This window comes from Nerophis ophidion, linkage group LG08 (genome assembly GCF_033978795.1).
Source record: "Nerophis ophidion isolate RoL-2023_Sa linkage group LG08, RoL_Noph_v1.0, whole genome shotgun sequence".
Lineage (NCBI taxonomy): Eukaryota > Metazoa > Chordata > Actinopteri > Syngnathiformes > Syngnathidae > Nerophis > Nerophis ophidion.
Genome location: NC_084618.1, coordinates 59,962,735 through 59,979,235, shown reverse-complemented (window position 1 = coordinate 59,979,235; position 16,501 = coordinate 59,962,735). Strand labels below are relative to the sequence as shown.

The 16,501-nt window shown below is 40.1% G+C and overlaps 1 protein-coding gene across 2 annotated transcripts; it reads left to right on the top strand.

Moving 5' to 3' along the window:
- The first annotated feature begins 2,011 nt into the window (after positions 1-2,011).
- Positions 2,012-16,501, top strand: tut1 (terminal uridylyl transferase 1, U6 snRNA-specific). 2 transcript variants are annotated; one of them, XM_061909155.1, is made up of 10 exons: positions 2,012-2,212; positions 4,849-5,039; positions 5,108-5,314; positions 9,587-9,701; positions 9,775-9,902; positions 9,983-10,209; positions 10,300-10,409; positions 10,961-11,083; positions 12,459-12,551; positions 15,101-16,501. In XM_061909155.1, exons 1-10 carry the CDS (start codon positions 2,137-2,139, stop codon positions 16,213-16,215), a joined length of 2,385 nt encoding a protein of 794 aa, XP_061765139.1. In that variant the 5' UTR covers positions 2,012-2,136; the 3' UTR covers positions 16,216-16,501. The 2 variants fall into 2 exon arrangements, with proteins under 2 accessions (XP_061765139.1, XP_061765138.1); XM_061909154.1 differs by having other exon boundaries at positions 9,968-10,209.

Below are 16,501 nucleotides of genomic sequence, written 5' to 3'. Positions count from 1 at the left end.
AGTGTTGACAATGTTGCAACCTTGTGTGGGAACCCGCAGGTGCAGAAACACAAAAGAAGAATCCGTGTGGGAAACTGGCAGAGAAATTTCCATGCAATGTTCATATTGTTACTCATCCAGTGTTTGTGGGTTTTAGACCTAGACTTACTTTTTATTGTCATTCTAATTTGAACTTCTCAGTACAGATAAAAAAAATGTTGCATTAGCTCCTGGTAGTGCAGGATAAAAAAGCAATAAGGTACAGATAAATATATTCCTCTTTTGCATATGCAACCAGGTTTATGGATGTATGTTATATTGTCTTTATATTCGAGCGAGTTAATCCATTTTGGGGGGGGAATTGCGGGGATTATTATTATTATGATGCGTTCAAGAGTCTTACACCCTGAGGGAAGAACCTGGAGGTTCTGCTACTGAGGCTGCGGACCTCTTTCTGAGGCACTGCAGGCTCCAGTCCAGACAGAGATGCAGGGGGTCTCTATAGTGCCTCTGTGGGGAGAATGGGGGGAAGGAGCTGTGCTCTTTTCATCCGACGCAAAAAGGGCATGCGCTGCTGAGCTCTTTTTACAAGAGCTCCGGCGTTTAGGGACCAGGTCATATTGTCAGCTATCTGCACCCCCAGGAACTTGGTGCCGCTTACCATCTCCACCGCTATGCCGTTGATGAAGAGTACGTGGAGCGCGGCTGGACTGGTGCTTCCGGAAGTCGACGATGATCTCCTTGGTCTTGTCGACGTTCAGGGCCAGGTTGGTTCTGCACCAGTCAACCAGATGTTTTACCTCCTCTCTGTAGTCCATGTGGTTGTTGTCACGGATGAGGCCCACTACTGTTTGTATACTTCACAATGTGGTTAGTAGTGGGTCATGATCAATGTGAACAGCAGCGGACTCAGGACGCAGCCTTGGGGGGAGCAGGTGCTCAGGGAGATGGCACTGGAGGTATTGTTGCCCACACTCACAGACCGAGGTCTGTCTGTGAGGAAGTCAAGCAGCCAGTTGCGTAGGGGGGTACAGAATCCAAAGGGGGCCAGTTTGCTCACCAAGTGCTGCGGGATGATGGCATTGAACGCCAAGCTGAAGTCCAGAAACTTCTGCACGTGTGTGTCCTTTTCATTCCAAATGTTCTAAGCTGTTTGCAGAAGAGATGGCGTCCTCTGTGGAGCGGTTAGGGCGATAAGCAAACTGGTATTGGTCAAATGTGGGGGGAAGTCTGGAAACAATGTCACAGAGATTCTCCTTTCATTTTCCCTCGCAAGTGTTTTTCTATCTTAAACAGTCACTTATGTTAGCGAATTATTGACATCGATCTATAGTGCTAATTTAATTTTTGCTGGTACATGACAGACAATAATGTACCGTATTTCCTTGAATTGCCGCAGGGCATATAGTATGCGCCTGCCTTGAACTATTGCCGGGTCAAACTCGCTTCCCAAAATAATTAGCACATGCTTAGTATTACCGCCTGGTCAAACTCGTGACGTCACGAGTGACACTTCCCCTGTCATCATTTTCAAAATGGAGGAGGCTGATTTCAATACCGGTAATTTGAAATCGCACAAAGGGAAGAAGATTAAGAGCTATTCAGTAGGATTTAAGGTCCACGCTTACATCACACTCAAATTTTTACAGCATACCTTTGGTAAGTGCCGGAGTGAGAAGAAGTTTTAAAATAATTAGCGCGTGCTTACTTTTACCGCATGCCTTTGGTAAGCGCAGGAGTGAGAAGAGGTTTTAAATTAATTAGCGCCCCGGCGGCAATTCAAGGAAATTCGGTCATCCTTTACCAGCCTCTTGAAGCACTTCATTTCAGATGTTTTTTGGGATAAGGTAAACATCTGTTCAGTAGTTTAACATAAAAATGTTTTATTGTGAGGCATTAAAAGCCACAAAATGCAACGGGTCCATCAGACCCACAACCACTGGCTGATTAACAACAATATGAACACCGCACAAGGAGTAAATGGAATAATTTGTCTAAGCGGAACCTTTGCGCTCAACGTGTGAGAACCCGGCGGCCTTTTTTGCAGTGGACCCGGAACCAACGTAGTCTTGACGCTGGAGGGAGATTTGAGAAGCGCATGGAGGACGGCGTTTCTCTCATTCGTCCAATGTTGAAATAAATAATTTCTTAACCGCAATGGAGTCAGAGAACGACATAAAAGCGACACCGAGAGGTTTTCAGTGTGTCCTGTGTAAAGTCAACTTGCCAAACCGTAAGTAACAACACTCGGCTTTAAAACCACCACCGCTTTCAACTTCTACACAGCATCCTGCGTTATGTCAATTGTTTATTAAGGTGTTATAAAAGCGGTGTTAAAAAGTTGCTATTTTGTAAATAGATAAGGTAACATTATGATATATGTCATAAACAAAATGTATTCATGAAGATCAACGTCAGAAGATTTTGAGGTCATGGTTTATATTTAGTAAGACTGCTATGAAATGATATTGTTAGTTAATGAAAAAAACTAATGTCGATTGAATTAAAAATGCAATATTTAGTTGTTTCACTATTGTAAACATAACTAAAATATGTACTATACGATAAAGCATACTTGCCAACCTTGAGACCTCCGATTTCGGGGGGTGGGGCGGGGGGCGTGGTAAGAGGAGAGTATATTTACAGCTAATATTTGTATATTGGCTGTAATTAATATATATATATCCATCCATTTACTACCGCTTATCCCCTTGTGGGGTCACGGGGGGCGCTGGCGTCTATCTCAGCTATATATATATATATATATATATATATATATATATATATATATATATATATATATATATGCATATATATATATATATATATATATATATATATGTATGAAATTCTTAACTTTCAGTGAATTCTAGCTATATATATTTATTTTATTATATATATAAAAAAAAAAGTTGAATTTCAGACTGCACCTATCAAATACACAGTAAAAAAAACACAGTTGTTCTACTAACTGTACTGTGCTTGCTGGGTACAAAAAAACCCAACAAAACTTACCTTTCACTATTTTAGTAACGTCACTTCCGAGTTTCCAGAAGATGGCGCCAGTATGTGCTTTGCCCCTTTCCCACTGATATGATCAACTTCGACGTTGGTTTTTCAACGTCCCAGTCAGCTTTTTCACCTGCCTTCCTTTCCTGCCTCGTGGCTCCTCTCCCCCGCCACCTGCGGGCTGTGTGTTGGGCTCCACCTGGATTAGCTGCGCCCTTGGACGTGCTGGCCGCCGCCAGGTTCGGTCTTGTGAACGCAAGATCTTTGACAAACAAAACATTTATCCTGAAGGATTTCTTCACTTCCTGAGGGCGGCGGACTTGACTCTCTCTGTGTGACGGAAACATGGCTGAGAGCCGGTGAGTCCGCCCCTCTTAATGAACTTCTGCCTCTGGAGCGTTCCTACTTTTATTCTCCGCGGTTGTCCGGTCGAAAAGGAGGAGGACTAGCAGTCGTTTTTAAAAATGACTTTAAATGCCGTCAGATCCGCCTGCAGTCCTCCTTTTCAAGCTTCGAACTGTGCATGTTTGAGCTGGAGGGGGCATGGCTACCAGCTCCAGCTGAATTTCAGGAGATTTTCGGGAGAAAGTTTTTCCTTGAGGTTTTCGGGAGAGGCGCTGAATTTCGGGAGTCTCCTGGAAAATCCGGGAGGGTTGGCAAGTATGGGATAAAGCAGCATCCTCGAAAGTCCCGCGAAAATGTCCACCGGGGAGGACGCTGGTTCTCAGCAGGTCATTACTTAAATTATTACAAACATAAAGTGAACTGGCAAGAAAAGACTATATTGTAAATTATGTATATATATATTTATTTATATACATTCCTTTATTTCAGATATGTTATCTGTTCAGTCAGTCAATTTAATTCAATGTAAAATTAATTTTCATAAATTTACGAAAATATATATATTTTTTGGTATTTAATTATTGTGAATATAACTGATGTATGAACATAACCTGCCAACAATAGTATTTTTCTTATTTTCATAATTACATCTCACATTTTACTAAAATATACTTATAATAAGAAAATTGGTCTAATGTTAGGTGCCTGATTAGAAAAACATATAGCCTCTCTGCAATATTTAGTTTGCATTTGCATTGGCTTTTTGTATTGAGTCAAATGTACAATACAATAATACATTTTTACCTTTAGAATTACACCTAAATTAAAATGGGATTTAATTCTACACATTTTTACTGTATTACTTTTCTTTCAAAAAAAAGTGTTCACACATACCATAAAGTTAAAGTACCAGTGATTGTCACACACACACTAGGTGTGGTGAAATTTGTCCTCTGCATTTGACCCATCCCCTCTTTCACCCACTGGGAGGTGAGGGGAGCAGTGGGCAGCAGCGGTGCCGCGCCCGGAAATAATTTTTAGTGATTCAACCCCCAATTCCAACCCTTGATGCTGAGGGCCAAGCAGGGAGGTAACTAGGCCACTGAGTAGGTTAAACACGCAATAACACTTTCAGTTACAGCTGGGTAAAGAAACACAGCCTTTTCTGTCCCCAGTTGCTATGGTGAATCGTAGACTCATTGATTATAGCTTTCTTTTTTTGTGGTCCTAACTCCAAATCAACATATTTAGGATTGATTGAATTTACTCTGATAAAATTTTCCCATCTGAGGTTAAGTTAACTCAGACTTCAGGTTTGGACTTAGTTTGTTAAACCTCCGACCTGGAATACCCTCTAGTTCTACACTGCTACAACCACAATAAAAACATTGGTTGAACTAATTTTTCTTACAAAATATCAACCAAAAATAAGTAATATTATTAGCGGTTGTGGATCTCATTAGTTTGTTGTTTGCCACTGAGTTTATTTATTATGTATTTATATTCTTGCTGTAGAACCAAGTGTGGATCAGCATGTCAAAGGGCGGAAACACCAGACGTTGAGCAATGTGCGAACCACCAGGAAGACCCAGGGGGAGCAAAGTGTGTTTGTCAGCGGCATCAAACCTGAAATCTCTCAGACAGATCTGGCCGAATACTTCCAACAATTTGGAGCAGTCTCGGACGTCATCATGGACAAAGACAGGGTCAAATGACCTTATATTCTCACTTGTTTTGGCCTTGTGTTTCCTGATGTTGCTTTCTTTTTCTACAGGGGGTGTTTGCCATTGTTCAGTTCAGTGAGACAGAGAGCATTCAGACAACCTTGTCATGTGTCGAGCACAGAATGAAAGGCCTGAAACTGCGTGTTAAGCCCAGAGAGAAGAAGGACTTCATCTACATCCCCAAAAAGAAGACCGACTTGGAGAACCTCCAACAAGTTCTAAACCGCCTAAAACCCAAACTCTGTCAGCTTCCTTCTGTAAGTGGTTCTCCAACTGTTATTAGGGTCAAGAGATCCAAATAATTAACAACACTAAGCTTTGTTTTAATATTTTTTTCCTTCCTTTTAACCCAATTAAAAACAAAATCTGTTGGTAGCTCTCGATGGAAAACGTTTAGACACGCCGACGGAAGAAAAAACATAACAAAAAAAACACCAAAGCACAACATAAGTTACTTATAGTATTGTATAGAATTTGTATTTTATGTATTATACTTACACTATGGCTGCTGCCCACTGCTTCCCTCACCTCCCATTGGGTGATCAAGGGTGATGGCTCAAATGCAGAGGATGATTTCGCCACACCTAGTGTGTGTGTGACGATCATTGGTACTTTAACTTTTTTTATCTGATTATTTCTGTCATTACATTGTCACTTGTGTTTACAGTTCTCATCTACTGTGTTTATCTCCCAGAGCGGAGTGATTTCATGAATTATTATGAACTATTTGAAATGTGAAAGGTTATTAAGGCTATTCAATCAATCAATGTTCATTTATATAACCCTAAATCACTAGTGTCGGTGTGTCTAATTAATTTATTTTACTTGGTTATCAAATGTAACTGTCATTCATTGCAATGTGTGTGTGAATGAATGAGATTTCAATAGTGTACAACACATGTATGCGCAATACTAATGCCATTTGTAAACGATTTGGCTTTTTTCATGGTCTGTTTTACTGTTAAAGCCACATGTGATTAGTCAAAATGAGTGGTGCTGTACACAAATGAAACAAAAATGTTAATATATTGTGCAAAAGTCCATTAATGTCAGAAATTCAAATTTAAAAATGCAAAACTAATACGTGATAAAAACTCATTTCAAGCAAAGTGAGATATGTCAGTATACATTTCTATCATCAAGGCTTACAGTTTAAAAAAACAAAAAAAAAAATTCTCGGATTTTTAATTCAAGGTTTTTATTAGCTGGAAGCCATAATTTTGAATGTTATGAGCCTAAGTCATACAACCAGTAGTTTTACTTTGTAAATTAAATTTCTGGTATAAACGAACCTTTGCGCAATATTCAAATTGAGATTCACCTCTATGTCTACATGTACCAGGGGGGAAGTGAGTTACAGGCAGTGCACAGTCGTGAGCATTTAAACAGGAGAAAGTGAGGGGACTTTGCTTCATAATTAAAGACGACACACTGCAGCACGGTGGAACGGGTTAGTGCATGTGCCTCACAATACGAAGGTCTGACTCCTGAGTTCAATCCCGGGCTCTGGATCTTTCTGTGTGGAGTTTGCATGTTCTCCCCGTGACCGCGTGGGTTCCGTCCGGGTACCCCGGCATCCTCCCAGCTCCCAAAACATGCACCTGGGGATAGGTTGATTGGCAACACTAAATTGGCCCTAGTGTGTGAATGTGAGTGTGAATGTTGTCTGTCTATCTGTGTTGGCCCTGTGATGAGGTGGCGACTCGTCTAGGGTGTACCCCGCCTTCCGCCCGAATGCATCTGACATACGCTCCAGTACCCCCTGCGACCCCAAAAGGGACAAGCGATAGAAAATGGATGGATGGACACTGGAAAGTTTAGAAAAATGTGCAGGAGAGAAGACAAGCTGTGACGATTTTTCTTTCTGAATACTAGGGATGTATTGCTAAACAGTGTTAATGACAACCGTGGTGAAACTCTTGTCAGTTAGTATCACCGTTTTAAATTAAAATGATCGAAAAACCATGATTGAGAGCGAAACTTTGATAAATTCACAAACTGACTTGCGCCAGTTTGCAAGCTTAAGTATTAACATTAAAACAAGACATTTTTAACAACTTTCCCCATTTAGAAATTACATGCCACGATCTAAACCGATTTAAACATATTTCTGTCTGAGCAACCAAGCTATTCAGTTGTGCACATTGAACCTACAAGCTTTGCTCTCTTAGAGGAGAGTGATCATTCTATACTTAGAGGAAATATGAGGTGAAACAGATTAGGATACCACATTGCGAGAAATAATAAATAAAATAATTATTTGTTATGGGAGAAATTCACTTTTTTTGAATTTTGCCTATCATCTATAATGTTTATGTGGGACAAGAACATATACAGTATGTTTATCTGCTTACTATGGATTCTATGGGAGTTGCTCTATTCTGCCTATAAAGCCTTTAAAAAAATATCCTAACACGTTCATTAAGGTCTTTATATAAGTGCTGTAAGTATGTATGTAATGTAGTAATGAACACATTAGTAATAACATTTAATATTTATGTGTTTTGATCATTTTAAGCATATTCAGTGCATTAATTTAAAATAATGCATCACAATGTTTGCTTTTTCCCCCACTACGTCACTGATTACTACTCACTGCAGACTTTATGAAAGCTAACAAACATAATGAAATCTCACTTACTGTACAAGTTTTGCTGTCCCTTAGGATGCCGACTGATAAAATCTTATTATATTCCCGCTTTGGATGAAAAATAACTCATAATTCTCGCAAAGAAAAGGGGGGGTGGAACCAAGCGTCTCCCCATTAGCGGGTCTGAATTGGCTGTCAAAGCTTGCCAACTTGTCCTAATACATCCTTGTCCTTCTATTATCCAGGTGAGAGGCATGGTTTATGATCTACAATACACTTTCACAAGCAAAGGAAGCAAGGGAGCAGCTTACTAGCGGTACCTGATGTTGCAAACATTGGCACATGCTAGGGATCCTCGCACCGCTATAATTAGAATGCGTAAACGATTATAATAACAATATCACTAATATTTGGTTAATATTCAAGTCACGGAATGTAAATGGAATGTTGTTGGCATGTTTTGGATGTATTTTATTGCGTTTATGAGTGGAATAGAGGACCTCCCATTCGCTCTGCTGTTTATTTACAAGTTAGAATGCATTAAAAAAATACATCTGTCGTCATGTATTTTATAATGATGGTGAATAATAGGGCAGAATTGCCAAAAATGTGCAGTTCCCCTCTAAAAATTATATCCATCCATTTTCTTCCGCTTGTCCCTTTCGGGGTCGCGTGGGGTGCTGTAGCCCAGTGGTTTTCAACCTTTTTTCAGTGATGTACACCCTGTGAAATTTTTTTTTAATTCAAGTACCCCCCAATCAGAGCAAAGCATTTTTGGTTGAAAATAGAGATAAATAAGTAAAATACAGCACTATGTCATCAGTTTCTGATTTATTAAATTGTATTACAGTGCAAAAATATTGCACATTTGTAGTAGTCTTTCTTGAACTATTTGGAAAAAAAGATATACAAATAACTAAAAACTTGTTAAAAAAATAAACAAGTGATTCATTTATAAATAGATTTCTACACATAGAAGTAATCATCAACTTAAAGTGCCCACTTTGGGGATTGTAATAGAGATCCATTGGGATTCATAAACTTAATTCTAAACATTTCATCACAAAAAAAAAAAAAAAATCTTTAACATCAATATTTATGGAACATGTCCACAAAAAATCTAGCTGTCAACACTGAATATTGCATTGTTGCATTTCTTTTCACAGTTTATGAACTTATATTCATATTTTGTTGAAGTATTATTCAATGAATATATTTATAAAAGATGTTGAAATTGTTGCTATTTTTAGAATATTTGAAAAATATCTCAAGTACCCCTTGATATACCTTCAAGTACCCCAAAGGGGTACTTGAAGGTATACCACTGCTGTAGGTATACCACTGCTGTAGCCTATTTCAGCTGCATTGGGCGGAAGGCGTAGTACACCCTGGACAACACATCTCATCGCAGGGCCAACACATAGACAGACATTTAATAATTGTTATATTCCTAGTGAAAAACATTTTTCAATAAGGGCTTCCAGTTTTCTTTTACTTTTGCAGTTTGTTTTATATTTTGTTGTGTAATGTTTAGTTGATGCTGTGTTGTTTCTCCGTAATTATTTGGAAATTTAGGTCTAATATACACAATCAGATTGGAAGTTTTTCTCTAATGTAGATAATTCAGTTTACACATTGTGGTACAAATAAATTTTAGCAACAATAAAAAAAATATCTCAATGGCTGTTTAATACAGCAGAAATTGTCATCACTACTGAACAACTCCTTCCAATGTCACGGTAAGTTCATTTTCTGGTTCTATTGCGAGAGTTACATGTTTCCTCTTTACTATTGCTTGTACCCTTCTCTGGCATCACATTTGTGGAGTTACACATTTTTAAAGGCTCACTGAACTTCTGTTTGTCTTTTGGGGCATATTCTTCTAGTAGTGTCTTCACTCTGCACACAATAAAGTCAATTGACATGTGTTCTCTTTCAGGTGAATGCTCAGATGCAGTTTGTTGTGGAACGCTTCCAGCTTGGAGAGAATGAAAAGAAAGCCCGGGGCTTGCTGGTGCAACTTTTGCAGGAGGTCTTTGTGGAGTTTTTTCCAGGTGAACACAAACACAAGTGTACAAGAGTGCAACACATCCTCTCACACTGCACAATATTTTTAATGTGTCACAGCCAGCCAAATTCTTCCATTTGGCTCATCCGTCAACACTTTCGGTATCCATTCCTGCGACCTGGACCTGTTTCTGGACTTGGAGAACACCAAAGTCTTCCAGGCCCGAGCCAAGCATACCTTAGAGCAGGTTTGAGATTCATCTACAGTAGATATATTTAGTTATGAATTAGGCTCACATTGTACTGATTACAGTCTTCCTCACTTCAGGCAGCTGAGACCATGTCAGATGATGGCTGCTCTGAGGACTCCATCCTTTCTGATATTGATCTGTCCACGACGTCTCCCGCCGAGTTATTGGACCTGGTTGCAACCATTCTGAGACGCTGCGTGCCCAGCGTGCACAAAGTCCATGTGGTCAGTAGCGCTCGTCTCCCAGTGGTCAAGTTCCATCACCGTGAGCTCAACCTGCAGGGAGACATCACGGTCAACAATAGGTCAGGATTGATGTCAAGCTATGGAAATCTTTCATCATGACTATTTTTTTATTTAATTTTGATCTTGTTTTCACGGTCTGTTCACGTTAGACTCGCTGTTAGGAACACCCGCTTCCTCCAGCTCTGTTCCGGTGCAGAAGACAGACTGAGGCCTCTAGTGTACACCATTCGCTATTGGGCCAAACAGAAACAACTTGCAGGTAAAATACATCATTTAGGTGCATACCATATTTAGTGTGATTGCTCATCTATAATTCAGCTTGTTGTTTCATAAGTTGGCCAACAGATGTCAGCATAACATCACTTCCGGTTTTGGGCTACATTTGTAATCCTACATTGGGAATCTTAGGTTTACGGCGTTAAAAAAATAAAATTAGTACAGCAAATTAGGAGTTTTTAAAAGCACATGCAAGTTTCGAATTTTTTCTAACTGAAATGCACATGGATAAACATAAGGATGGTCATACTGAAGCCAGTGCTTCCTAATTAAAAATTCCTGTTTTCATGCTCTCAATGTGAATGATTTGCTTTGATGGGGCGGCGTGGCTAGGAAGGTAGAGTGGCTGTGCCAGCAACTGTATGAATGTGCAGGACTCCCTTGAAAAAGAGATTCTTAATCTCAATGGGACATTACCTGGTATGAATAAAGGTAAAATGAAACAATCAGAAAAATAAGCATTAGTCTTCATGTAATCCTTATTTCAGTCTGTCAGATGCACAGTGGGGTGTTAATTTGTGCTGTAACTCAAAGGTAACCCCAGCGGCCCTGGTCCACTGCTCAACAACTACGCTTTAACACTTCTCGTCATCTTCTTCCTTCAAAACTGCGATCCTCCTGTTCTCCTCGCTGTGGACCAGCTCAAAGACTTGGCCTGTAAGTGTTGTGTGTTTTCTACACTCTTCTGTAAAACAGTGATCCCATCTAATCATAATATTGCAACAAAACTGACTGCAGGTTCAACAAAGTGGAGCCCCGATTTAGGAACGCCTCTATTTGCAACCTTTTCAGTGTCGCCAAATAGGCCTGTGTGTGCGAACAATGTCTTGACATACCAACACTTCATTAATTTATTCATTCATATTTTTGTGCCACGGGAAGTCCTATGAAGCTGCCATTTCGATGACTATGCGGCGGCACCAATAGCGCATGGATTGGCTCACAAATATGGAAGAAACAAGTCCACAATTGCAACCAACCTAAACAATAAATGTGTTTATGATTGCTGACTTTGCTAAAAGGATTAAATATCTTTGCAACAACAAAGACAAAGTGCAAGAACATGTCAAAAATCTGTTGCTCATATGGATAAATGATAAGCAGCTAGCAGGTGATAGCATTTCCGAGGCTATCTTTTGTGAAAAGGTTCCTTTCTAGGGCAACTTGATGTCCAAAAGTGATCATGCATGGAAAAACTAAGGCGAATCATGGGTGGTTGTAAAAGTTTAAAAAGCGGAACCCGCTTTCACCGCAGGGTGAGGTTGTTGGCTCCTACAAAGCTGCCACTTTGAGGAGTTTATCGGGGAAGAGGATTCTACCGCAGCTGGTTTTCAACTGCAAAGAGACCATGCTTATTTTGGTGGAAAAAGATCCCTAAGCGGACAAAAAAGGCCCAAAGCAATGAATTATCATCATTTACAACTCCGAAACTCGCAGACTATTCAGAAAAATGTCACAAATGTTCCTAGAAACAAGGTAAAAACAATTTATCTTTTTTTATTTTTGAATTGCAGCAACATGGTTGGTAATGTTTTGAAGAGCATGATAGGCAAATACTTTTGTATGTCAGCACACATTGACAGTTAAGCTGGCTGCTGCTGTTGTGTTGTTTGGATAAATTGAGATTGTTGAGCCGTTACCACACATGTGTGCGTGCGTGCGTGTGTGTGTGTGTGTGTGTGTGTGTGTGTGTGTGTGCGTGTTCAAAGTGTGCATTGTTTTATAAAGAGGGACTTTTGGAGAGGCGAGAAACAATTATTTATGTTAACATTTTTTTTATGGGAAACTCTGCTTTACTATACAAACGCTTCGGTTCGCAGACCATGTTTAAGAACCAATTAAGTGTGAAAATCGAGGTTCCACTGTAGTTACGAGTGCCTATGTAAACAGTTGGCTGCCAATATAAATCATTCAATGACCTACAACAAAGTGCATATTTTTTTCTGTTATCAGACTCCCTTTGGTATTATTGATAATGTGCATTGTTACTGACAATGAAAATACATTCATATTGTTTGTTGCCTCTTTGTAGGTGAAGAAGAGGAATGTGCTATTGAGGGCTGGAATTGCACTTTCCCCAGTCAACCCATTGCTGTGCCACCTAGTGGAAACACACAAGATCTATGTAAGTCATACAAAGAACTAGACACACCAACCCATGAGAAAAAAAGGGGATTTTAAGAAATCCAAAGCCATGTGTCTAACACATCTCCTTTGTCGTACAGCCATGCAGCAAGCAAAACATAAATAGACGTAGAGTACTTTTGTCTGCTTTGGTCCCGATGTTTATGAAGGTGCAGTGAAATTGTTTCAACCCCAAATACACTGCATGATTCGTGGGAACCAATGGAAATTAAACTGCTAAAGTGAAGCAGCTATACATTACCTTGGCATTTACACAAGCTTTTTACGAGTATGTATGCACATATATGCCTGTTACTCTACAGTTGACAAAATAAACATCCCAGGAACTGTGAAAGAAGAAAATAATTCTATAATATTAATGTACTAATCAGGTTTGGGGTGATATTGCTTAGTAAGTGGTAGAAACTCTGCATCATGGCCTATCGGTGTGGCTAGTAGCAGCATAATAGATGATGGTTAACATGGCTGTTTATGTAGAAAAGATTGATGTCTATCTTTTATTCTGAAAATTGTTGATGATAAACTTGTCCATGGTCAAAATAAAAGTCAATCCTGGATTGCCCTATCTGGATACACACTATAATTTAATGGTTTCTTCTAATTCTTGTGGAAAGTGGTTAGCAGTTTTTGTTGGTAAGCGGGTATAAAAAGCCTATGCAATTAAATATAACGTTAAATTATCAGCATCCTAATGGTCGAGAGTTACCGTATTGACCAGGATATGAGGTTATTTTTATTCTTTGAGATAAGAACCTGTCATCTTGTATTTGAAGTCTAAAGCTATACAGTATACAAACCCTGTTTCAGTATGAGTTGGGAAATGGTGTTAGATGTAAATATAAACGGAATACAATGATTTGCAAATCCTTTTCAAGCCATATTCAGTTAAATGCACAACAAAGACAAGATATTTGATGTTCAAACTCATAATTTTTTTTTTTTCTTGTTTTATGTAGAGCTTTAGTCGTTCAACAGTCCAGGGTCTCCACTGTCGTTATTTACGCTTCATAATGCGCCACACATTTTCGATGGGAGACAGGTCTGGACTACAAAACCACGATGTTGTAACACGTTATCATGGACGCAGGGGCGTCCATGATAATGTTTTTTGGACGACAACATATGTTGCAACAAAACCTGTGTGGACCATTCAGATGTGTAAGTTACCCATGCCTTGGGCACTAATACACCCCCATACCATCACAGATGCTGGCTTTTGAACTTTGCGCCTATAACAATCCGGATGGTTATTTTCCTCTTTGTTCCGGAGGACACCACGTCCACAGTTTCCAAATATAATTTGAAATGTGGACTCGTCAGACCACAGAACACTTTTCCACTTTGCATCAGTCCATCTTAGATGAGCTCGGGCCCAGCAAAGCCAGCGGCGTTTCTTGGTGTTGTTGATAAATGGGTTTTGCTTTGCATAGCAGAGTTTTAACTTGCACTTACAGATGTAGCAATCAACTGTAGTTACTGGCAGTGGTTTTATGAAGTGTTCCTGAGCCCATGTAGTGATATCCTTTACACACTGATGTCGGTTTTTGATGCAGGACCGCCTGAGGGATCAAAAGTCCGTAATATCATCGCTTACGTGCAGTGATTTCTCCAGATTCTCTGAACCTTTTGATGATTTTACGGACCGTGATGGTAAAATCCCTAAATTCCTTGCAATAGCTCGTTAAGAAATGTTTTTCTAAAACTGTTCGACAATTTGCTTACAAATTGGTGACCCTCGCCCCATCCTTGTTTGTGAATTACTTAGCATTTCATGGAAGCTGGTTTTATACCCAATCATGGCACCCACCTGTTCCCAATTAGCCTGCACACCTGTGGGATGTTCCAAATAAGTGTTTGATGTGCATTCCTTAACTTTATCAATATTTATTTCCACCTTTCCCAACTTCTTTGTCACGTGTTGCTGGTATCAAATTCTAAAGTTAATGATTATTTGCAAAAAAAAAATGTTTATCAGTTTGAACATCAAATATGTTGTCTTTGTAGCATATTCAACTCAATATGAGTGGAAAATGATTTGCAAATCATAGTATTCCTTTTATATTTACATCTATTACAATTTCCCAACTCATATGGAAACGGGGTTTGTACATACAAACCAACAAGTGGTGCCAAGTGACTTCTTCCTAAGTGAGTCAGAGCTTTTCTTCCTGTCATTTGCATGCACACAACAGGGACTTGCATAGATGCAGCTTTGACACAGACACTTGCTTCAAAAAATGTCTCTCTGAGTTTGCTTGTAAGTTGGTAAATACAGGAGTTGATGCTAATTTTAAGATAATGTTAATCAATGAAACAGTCTTGTCAGCTGTCAAGCAGCTAAAAAGAAATATATATATATAATCGTAATCTAAGTAATATTCTAGACTTTCCCAGAAACAATAATTGAAAATCTGGATGTCTTTAATTCAGGATTAGTTTATATTTAGGTCAATAAGGTAGTACACAACTAAGTGTGCGAATGCTTTCCATCATTCAAAATTTGAATTTTAATGTGTTGTCTCCATGCAGGCACACTCCTGGCGGCTTTTTTCTCCTTCTATGCCAAGTTTGATTTTGCAAGCAGTGTCATATCTCTAAGGGAGGGGTGTACACTCCCAATTACAGACTTCCTCTGCCACCAGGAAAAAATAGATGAGGCCAAAGATGAGCAGAAACCCGTCAAGCCCCATCAAAGTGGACCAAGACTGGGACCACTTAACGTTTTGGACCCCTTTGAGCTTTCCCACAATGTAGCAGGAAACCTAAACGAGCGCTCGCAGAGAAGCTTCCAGAAGGAGTGCCAGGAGGCTGAGAAGTACTGCCGCAGCCTCCAGTACCTGCGCAAGTCCACAAAGGGCAAGTCGTGGGGGCTTGTGCGCTTGTTCACTCCCCACGGTCCCTCACAAGCCAAACCAGAGGAAATGGCATTCATCATCAGCATTCCTTTCAAATCGGCTGTGCTCCCAGAAGCCCTCCGCACTCAGCTGCAATTGGCGGGAGATGGTTTCCGTCTGCTGTGGTTTAAGAAGGTGTGCGCCTCTATAGAGCGAGTGTTCCAAAGCGTTCTCCGATGTCACCTCGGTTCCTCCGTGGATTGCGTCTTTGCAGAGGATTCAGGAACCGAAATGGAGACAAGCACGACCTCCCTCGACACGTCAGTCAGTGACAGCCAGGAGAGCGTTGAGTCCGCCGAGAATGCTGCCAAAACTGGCGCCAAGCGGCGACTGTCCTCTTGCAGCGATGCTTCAGTTTCCCCTCAAGGCAAAAAGCCAAGAATATCTAAAAGAGGCAAGCGTGTGCCCCCCCATTGGCTGTGGGTGCAGAAACACGTGGTGTGGGCCGGCAGGAGGAAAGTGAGACGTGAACTCATCAAGGAGACGGACTCGAGGCCCGAGGGCAGCTGCATGGAGGTTGAGTCCCAGGTCACGTCGCACATCATCGAGAAAGAACCCGAGATGAAGAACCCGCTGGAGTTCAAGGTTCAGCCCGAGATGGTGGGAGAGACAGAAAGCACAAAAGCAGTGTTGAGGTTAGAGCCATGTTGTGACAACGCTGGAGTTTTTCAGGACTTTTTCCATTTCCTGGAAGCTTTCCTCCCAAAGATGGTAGAGACACTGCTCAAGAAAGAAGAGGATGGAGCCTAAAATAGGCCGCCATTTAAATTTGAAGATGTTTTCTTTGTTGTGTGTCCAATTCACTGTAATCCTTTCGAGCAAGTTGTAGAGGAGCAGTAGGTTTTGTACTGACCAGTCATCGTGGTCAGGATATTTTAGTTAGTTGTTGTAAGATAGCCAACTCTTACTAAACTACTCTTAAAGAGGTAGCTTGATTTTTTTTGTAAATTCATGTTTAAGATTATGCTCCTAAATAATGACGCTTTAATAGACAAAAACATGTTTACACCAAATTATTAAAAAAGGTTTGCTTTAA